At 36.7% G+C, this 8,616-nt stretch overlaps 2 protein-coding genes across 2 annotated transcripts in view; both read right to left on the reverse strand.

Annotated features, from left to right (window-relative positions):
• Positions 1-244: 244 nt before the first annotated feature.
• On the reverse strand, positions 245-5,096 carry LOC113237173 (UDP-glucuronosyltransferase 2B30-like; the record flags this gene model as incomplete). The annotated part of the gene is made up of 4 exons (XM_026473490.1): positions 4,046-5,096; positions 2,789-3,008; positions 609-825; positions 245-506 (listed from the first exon to the last, which is right to left on the reverse strand). Coding segments are annotated over exons 1-4 (1,554 nt in total), but the record flags the coding sequence as incomplete, so codon positions are not given.
• Positions 5,097-7,963: 2,867 nt separating this feature from the next.
• Positions 7,964-8,616, reverse strand: part of LOC113237510 (vesicle transport protein SEC20) — a 12,194-nt gene continuing 11,541 nt past the window's right edge. Inside the window, exon 5 of the mRNA XM_026474011.1 lies at positions 7,964-8,266. Within this exon, the coding sequence (XP_026329796.1) occupies positions 8,102-8,266 (165 nt within the window). The 3' untranslated portion in view covers positions 7,964-8,101. The remainder of the gene's footprint in view (positions 8,267-8,616) is intronic.

The following is an 8,616-nucleotide window of genomic DNA, read 5'->3' on the forward strand; positions in this document are numbered from 1 at the left end:
CGGCGACGACTTCAACTTCGAGGCTCCAGTGCTCGAACAGCCGGCGGCAGCGGGAGCGTAGAAATAAAAAAAAAATACAAGTAAGTGTGATGAAAATGAGAATCTAGTTACCTACTATACAAGTACCAATGCCTTACTATACAAATACACCAATGCCAGAGCGGCTATACCGTTAAAATAATCAACAGTACTAACTTCAATTATTTTAATTAAATTATTCATTTTTCAATTTCTTTTCACAACATGAATTTTTAAATAATTTTAATACAAACGAAATCAGCCTCATAATTTTGAATATAACGTATAAAATTATCAAAAATAAACAACTTAAAATAATAATGACATCTATGAGCGATCTTTCGAACCACGTAGTTCGTTGTGACGGTAAAGGTGGTGGCCCAGATCCATGACGTGCTACGTACTCAGTCCAGTAGATGGCGCTATCCATTACATTCATTGGCCTATCGCGCCAAAGTTCTGAAATTTTCTTTGCGTTTTGTTGCATTCTGCAATAATAAAATGAGGATGCATAAACTATTAAATTATGCATTGATTATAATATATACAAGTTTACCTACATACTTATCAAAAGCAACATGAATACTTACTTTTGTGTCGTTAATTCCCGTATTCCATCCACGAGGTTGTCACTGTTAAGTTTGTCAAAATATATAATTTTGCCCAGTCCAATTGCTTCGGCTGCAGCCGCGTTGCTGAACTGATCGCCAAAAAAGGGGATTACAAGCACTGGTTTACCGCAGTATGTGGTTTCAGAGAGACTCAGCATTCCGCCATGCGTTACAAAACCCAGCACCTTGGGATGACCTAAAATCATATAATCTCAGTACAGAATACTAAAAAAAACGACCTCAAAAGTACGTGGAAGTACGTCTATTTGCAAAGTTTTATTGAAATATCCTTAAATTCGCCACTATACAGGACTTGACACTGGAGATAATAAAAATCGGGTCTCACTATTCAAAGTTTATTGAGAGAAAAACGCCTTGAATTGGAGAAATAGCAAAATTTAAAAAACCATTAAAATAATTGCTCCTTAAGTAAAATTTAGGCGTTATTTATAAAAATGAATTTTCATGTGTGAACAGCCACCCTTAGAGGTGGATGATTTTTTTCAAAATGAAATGGAACAACTTTGGAAGTACCCCCTTTCCAACAAAAAAAGAATCATGAAAATCGGTTCACAAATACCGGAGTTATCGCGTAACATACATACAAAAAAAACATAAAGTCGAATTGAGAACCTCCTCCTTTTTTGAAGTCGGTTAAAGATACTGTGCACTGTACTTTTTTGTTTTATTACATATTCTTTGACTTCCACACCATATAAACTTGTTTACTTTTACTGTTTAACATGGACTTTTAATTTTGTCTCAACAGGAATTAGAGTAGGTACCTAACTTAGAATTTTGAAGAAAATCTGTTATCTATTTGCATATTACCTACATAGAACGTAAAATACATAGGGCACACTAGAAGTTTCCGAAAATGGCCACTTACATAAACAATATTTAAACAGTAATTACAACATTTGAAAATGGAACTCGCTGTACAATACAGTTTGTTTCATCTAACTGTCACTTGTTTTTACATTGTGGCGTCATCTTAGAAATTGATTGTCTAAGTACATCACCATGGATTTAACTTGAAAATTTTCGAAGTGTAATGTAACAGCTCAGCGGAGCTTCGCTCGACTTCAAATTGCTTTTGGCGATAAAGCACCAAACAAGACGACTACTTATTTATAGCTGGTTTGCAGAAGTCAAACGCGGTCGTGAGAATCTCTGTGACGAATTTCGTGATGATCGCCCGTCCATTGCTGTGAACAACAAAAACATCGATGCTGTGCGCCGTATGATCAAAACAGACAGGCATGTGACATACCATGAGATTTGGGCATCTTCTAAATATAATCAACACTACACAAACATTGGAGTGTCAAAAAGCTATACTCTCGGTGGATCCCACACAATTTGACTGAGGCTCAAAAACGAATCGCGTCACTTGATGCAATGCTTTCAGATTCCACCAAAGGGTGTCAAATTTGGTGTGGGACATAGTAACAGGTAACGAAACATTGATTTATAGTTACGATCCCAAAACAAAGCAGCAATCGAGCGTATGGGTCTTTCGAGATGAGCCGAAACCACCTAAAGTGGCGCGCGTGCAAACTACCTCTAAGCGGATGATTGCTTCTTTTTTTAATACACGTGGCTACTGCTGCTTTGGAGAATCGTTATACCATGAATAGTTATTGGTACATGACCATTCGTTTGCCGGAAGTTATTGACAAACTCCTTAAAAATAACCGTAAACCCCGTATCACCTTGCACCACGATAATGCCAGTTCTCACACGGCCAGGCAGACAAATGAATTTTTAAGATGAACAACGTTGACCTTATGAGCCATCCCGCATACAGTCCTGATCTGGCACCTGTGTCTTTTATTTATTTCCAAAAAAAAATTAAGAACCAGTTACGCGGTCAACGATTTTCATCACCTGAAGAGGCTGTCGAAGAGTATCAAAAATATGTTTCAGAGATAGTCACAGAAGGAGTGGCATAAATGTTTTCAAAATTGGTTCATTCGTATGAAAAAGTGCATTAACGCTAACGGAGTATATTTTGAGAAACAGTAAATTCATTTCTGACCATTTATAGTATTTTTTTCTTATTAATTCAGGAAACTTATGGTGCGCCTCACGTACCTACATTAGTTATAAGTTACACCATAATTCAAATAGTCACTTACTCATTTTTTATTACTTACACAAAATATCTAATTGCGGAAACCAATTGTAAGCAAAAACGCTTTGATTTTCATGAAAAGTGGCGTTCTCATATTTCCAAATTACTTTTTGAGGAATCTTCTTGAAGGCGTCTAGAAATTGCTGCATCTTCGCCGCTGACATTGAATTGGCTTTCAAGTTTGAACCAAAACTGACATAGATTGCCCCAAATTCTGCATCTGCTAAAAATTGTTCCACGTTCTGGAAAATAATTCAATAACATAATTACGTTCTTTAAATGCACGAATAATAATGGAACAGATTAAGGACCGGAACCGGTTAAATTTCTAAGCCGATTTTGAGTTAATAGAGGGGGTCATTAACTCAAAACCAGCTGCTTGATTTTGATTGCCTCTCCCGATCGGAAAGTGCGTCTTTTCCGAGTCGAGGCGTATAATATTGCGGATGGGCTACCGATCGGATCAATTCTGATTTGAATTAAAGTCAGGGCCCAGGGCTGAAACAAAAAATAGTATACAGGTTCCGGTTATTTTATAGGTATAGGTCATTTGCATATTAAATTATCAGTTTATCAGAAGTATTGCTCGCTGTGTACCTACGATATAACGATTTAACCGCAGAGACGAGGATACCGCCGTAAAGTTGCCTTCATATCAGTATTGTACAGGATATATCACAGCTTGATTTAATTCCGCCTTTCCCTTTCCATCATAGGGGGACTAGACGTAGGCCGGGGTTCTACCCCTATGTTGAGGATTTTCTAAGAATTCACACGAAGCGTTTGGTTTCCACATTTATATGGCGAAAGACCAAGGAATGGAATTCCCTGCCTGCAGACTTATTCCCAGAACTCTATAACTTGGGCCTTTTCAAGGCGAGAGTGAATAGGCATTATTTAGGTGTGCATGCTACATCGTCGACCTCATCGTCCCTTTGTGAGACGCACCTGATGAAAAGTGACGACGTACTACTACTAATAGGGATCAATCTATTATTAGTACTACCAACAATAGATACTATGAATAGTGAGCCAAATAAATTACAACACCCATCGCATTCGTAACGGCGCAAACATGTGGCGACGAACACCATATAGACCTAATGAAATCGTCAGTTGCGCGCTATAAGACTTCTTGCAATTGTACCCTATCTATATCTTATTTTCGCATTCCATGAACAAGCGAGAATGACAGTGGCGAACGTTCGGCTACATCATGTCCTCTCTCAATCAAGCACAATATAAGAAAAAATAAATGAGAAAAAATGAATACACTTACTTCTGGCATGGGTTTTGGTTTGCCGATATGAATCCCTCCGATCTCCAGCACATGAGGCGACTGAATACGAGATCCAGTTAACGAAAAATGCTGGTAAGCGAACACCATCTTTATCCTCTCTTCAGCAATCTTCTCAATATCCAAGGCAAAGTCAGGAAGAAATCGATAAAACACTTCGTAAACTGCCCGTTGATTATACCACCTCCCAACAGTGTTGTAGAAATGATTTAAAACAAAAGCTTCGACTTTGTAATATAGTGACGGATTAGGCCCGCTCTTTGAAAAGTAAAACGGCTCGGAACTGACGTCAAAGGGTAATCCTAACCTTGAGTAACTTAACGGTAGTAACACGTGAGATGTAATGCCGATGATTGGAGCGTCGAAATATGCTCCCACATACGCCAGTCCGCAATCACCAATAAATTGTTCGGCAAAAATCACGTCGTACTTAACGTCTTCTGCCAAATGAGTCCTCGCATTTTCATTCGTAAATAAATTCTCGCAATCTGCTCTACAAGCATCAGGAGTTATTTGGAAATGTCTGAAGAAATTATATAAATGTAGATATGTGGAATCAAAGGTCTCGTAGAATTCTAAAGGAGTGAAGTACCCAGCGTAGTTGGTGTTGTTACTGCTTATATCCACGAACTGAAGATTTGTGATAGGCCATTCGTTCGGATAGTTATTGATTACTGTCACTGTGTGCCCCCGGTATGCAAGTTCATTGAATAAATTTTGGAAAGCCATGTAGTGACTTCGTAGTGGTGCGGAGACAATAGCGAGGATTTTGAATGAGACAACATTTTGCGAAAAGAGCAACGTTAGAAAGAGCGCAGAGAAATTACGAAAATACATTGCGGTGCGTAACTTTGTCGGGGTGAGGAACCGCTGTGTACTTGACCCAGCGCGACCGGTTCTAATTTGAGCGAGACAGCCAGCTGCCTGTCACCGCGGCCTGACTCTAACTGACGATAATAATGTACCATATCCAACGATCGCGTGCAACGACAGACTCTAACCACATGACGGCGGCAGTTATTATTATCGAACAATAACCTTGTGTTTTACGTTTTAATTCAGATGTATACTAACACGGGGTTCCATTAATCTAAAAGGAAGAATGATGACCAGATATCGGAATATGCACAGTATATTTACACTTCGAGTAGTACATATAGAGTGGATAAAACCTCCTCCTGAAATCTCGGAATATTTGTTGTTTACGTGCGGGGTTACTTGTAAATACCAACAACCACGCAGGACTATATAACTAACATCATAAACAGCGACTTTTCGCCGGGAATAGTGCCAATCCGCGTAGGTATGTAGCATTGGTAAAAGGCCCGTAACAGCACTAAACCAAATTTCACGAGAGAATAATTGTACATCGTTACTTTGTTATTTCAATAACTTTAAATTTTCCACAGTAAAAGCATTAATTTATGTTGTTTACGGACTAATAACAATAGATTCCCGCTAATTTGTTTGCACGAAAGTTACGCGTTTTTTATTTGGCCACTAATTTACCGAAATGGAAACTTATAATCAAATGCTAGTTACGCGTTATTGCACTATCCCCGACGTTTTGTTCCATGGCTTTTTACAAAACATAATAAATTTACCAAAAATAAACTTTCTTGTTTTACTATCTGCCACTTTTTAGAGTAAGGTTGTAAGTTCAAAAGTGCAAGCGGCCTTTCCAGATATATCACTTATGTATTTCGACCGATCTATGTAAATATTATATTTTTGTAGGAAAGTAAAATCTGACGAATTATTTAAAGTGATGGAACGTGAGTTGTTACTTATGTTGTTAGTAACATAAACCTGCGAGCTTTGTATTGTACTAATAAACCTGTATAATTATACATTATCACAAAAACAAACTGCCAAGGAAGATTAAAAGAACAACACGAAGTATTTTTACAATTACAACAATTTCAAAACTTTTCTTCTAAATACTCTGCCGTAGTAATTTTTCCTTCTCCTAGCGTCATACACCTCATCATTACTGACTGTCGTGACTCCCCCGCGGACACAAACTCCGCATGACAACGCTGTGCCATCTGTGGCGGTCTTTGGCATAGTGGAGCGCATCATGGAGACCCATGCCGAGAGCCATCTTATGGGACAGCGAACCCTCAGACGTTTACCGTCGATCCGTCCGGTGACCGTTAGTTGTTCGGTTGTTGTGTTCTTTCCTGGCAGTGTGACCGAAGAAATGAAGTATCCTACGTAAACATAAGGTGAACAGTCTGGTCTGGACGTTCAGTTCCTGCAAAACTGAGTCGTTGGTGCGACAATCAGTCCAATTGACTCCCAACATTTTCCTCGTCACGTTCCGCCTTTTTTAGTGTCCACGTTTCCGCTCCATAGTTAAAAATGGAAAACACCAAAGAGCCCACCAATCTCATCTTAGTTTTACGCGCGATGTTACGGTCCTTCCATACTCTCTGCAGTTGGTCCATAGCACCTTTACCCAGTAACGTTTAGATAGATAAAAACAGAACGAAATTTCAGAGGGCGGTATTATCCACTGTACGTGTATAATTTCCTTGTGCGAGCGAGCGATTCGTTCTGTGTACCGTTTAGGCTCTCGGGTTTCTCTCAGAGAAAAGTTAAAGGAGACTGGTATCATGACTGTGGCATCACAGTACATTTACTCAAGTATTTTATATGCCCGTAAAAACACATATAATTTCAATAAGGTAATATAACCTCAGAGTTAAGTCCAAACTCACGGTACCAAGATTTCGTTTAACCAAGGTGACCGACTCTTTTATGGGGAACTGTATACATATTTACAATAACCTTCCGGAGCATATATTAATATTATAATTTCCTGAGTTTAAAAACTACATTAAAAATATTTTAATTGTAGTCATATTATAAAATTGAGGACTACGTGTTAGATAAAGATATATGTCAAGACGAAGACAGATTCCACACAAATTTGATTCAAAGTGTATTCCATAGCATTTAAGTATATTTGAAAAGAGCAATCCCTAGAGTTTCTTACTGTTTCTTCTTAGGGCAATCAGCGTAGTGAACGAGCAGTAGCTTAAATGTGAACGTTTTCAAGTGTGCATTTATTTTGCCTATGGAATAAATGATTATTTGACTTTGACTTTGACGTTGTAGTTCAGGTAAATATACATTGCCTATTTCGATCTCTGATGATGATTAATAAAGTTATATAATAGACTATTAATACCTGGACTTTGACGCAATATGCAAAACCGCTGAGCCTAAGGAACAAAAGAAATAATGGTCCTAAATAATTGAGTAGTCGATGTTTTATTTGTGATTAAATAAATTAATAAATAATATTTACATACATCAAGTACAGAGATGCTGATAAGAGTCTCACATAATGGTACACTTAAATTCATTATACATACGAATACAAGTTTAAACTAAATTACAAAAATGAACCATTGATCATCCTATAATACCTATTTACATTTATTTTACGTTTAGTAGTTTTCTCACAGCACCAAACATCTATTAATCGACAAATAAATAAAAAAATAGATATAAAAACAGTCAGCGTCAAAGTAATCTAAATATTGTAACCAAATATAGGTATATTATATAGATACGTTCAAAGTAGACAATTTTATTAACATTTAACAATAATGGACCTTAACATTTAATAATAAATTCAAGCTTTTAAGTGATTAGACGCTGAGTGTACCAAACGATATGAATAGGAACAAAGTTGATAAGTAAATTTTTCGCTTTAACCGACGACAATGTTATATCAATGAGTTTGTAACATTATAGCTCTTAGGAAATGGAACTATTTTTCCGGATTTAAATCGCGTATATTTGTTTTTTCAAACAAACCCTTTTGTTTGAAAAAACAAATATACGCGATTTAAATCCGGAAAAATAGTTTCATTTCCTATGTGTAACAATCGCGAAAACCTAAGAACTCGATATTACAGCTCTTCATTAATGGTGTTATCTTTTTTAAATAATAAACCTATTGTCTTTACAAGTGCATACATAATATTGAAACCCTATTATGTCTATTTAACCCGTTTGCCGAAATTAAAATAATCTCTTCTGTACAATGTAAAGGCAGACAGCAATAAAGAAGAGGAATGCAAAGAACATTATCACTTTATCGGTGAATTCTCTTCGTCCATACTTCTTCAACAACTTGCTGGACTGCGAGATCGTTCCTGCCGTATTTTGGAGCTCGGATTGTGTACCCTAGGGACAAAATGCGGTACATAATTAAATATTTTACTGGCTTAATACAAGCGAAATTTGTCATAATACTACAAAAGTTACCTTAAAAAAGCGACTATGTAAAACAAACTAAATACATAAATGTAACTCAAATAAGGAAATTTATTACATATTTCGTTATATAAACATACATAACACGTAGACTATACTAATTCTTATCTAAATACAGCATAAAGTAATAATAAGAATCAAAGTTTAAACTGACGTTCTCAAAATCTGGTGTAACTTTTTTACATTAAAATTAGATTTTTTAATATAAAATGTTAAGATTTTCAATATTTGACTATTGGCGTTACTTATTTTACTATGCG

This window comes from Hyposmocoma kahamanoa, unplaced genomic scaffold, assembly GCF_003589595.1.
Source record: "Hyposmocoma kahamanoa isolate Upper Pololo Valley unplaced genomic scaffold, ASM358959v1 93, whole genome shotgun sequence".
Lineage (NCBI taxonomy): Eukaryota > Metazoa > Arthropoda > Insecta > Lepidoptera > Cosmopterigidae > Hyposmocoma > Hyposmocoma kahamanoa.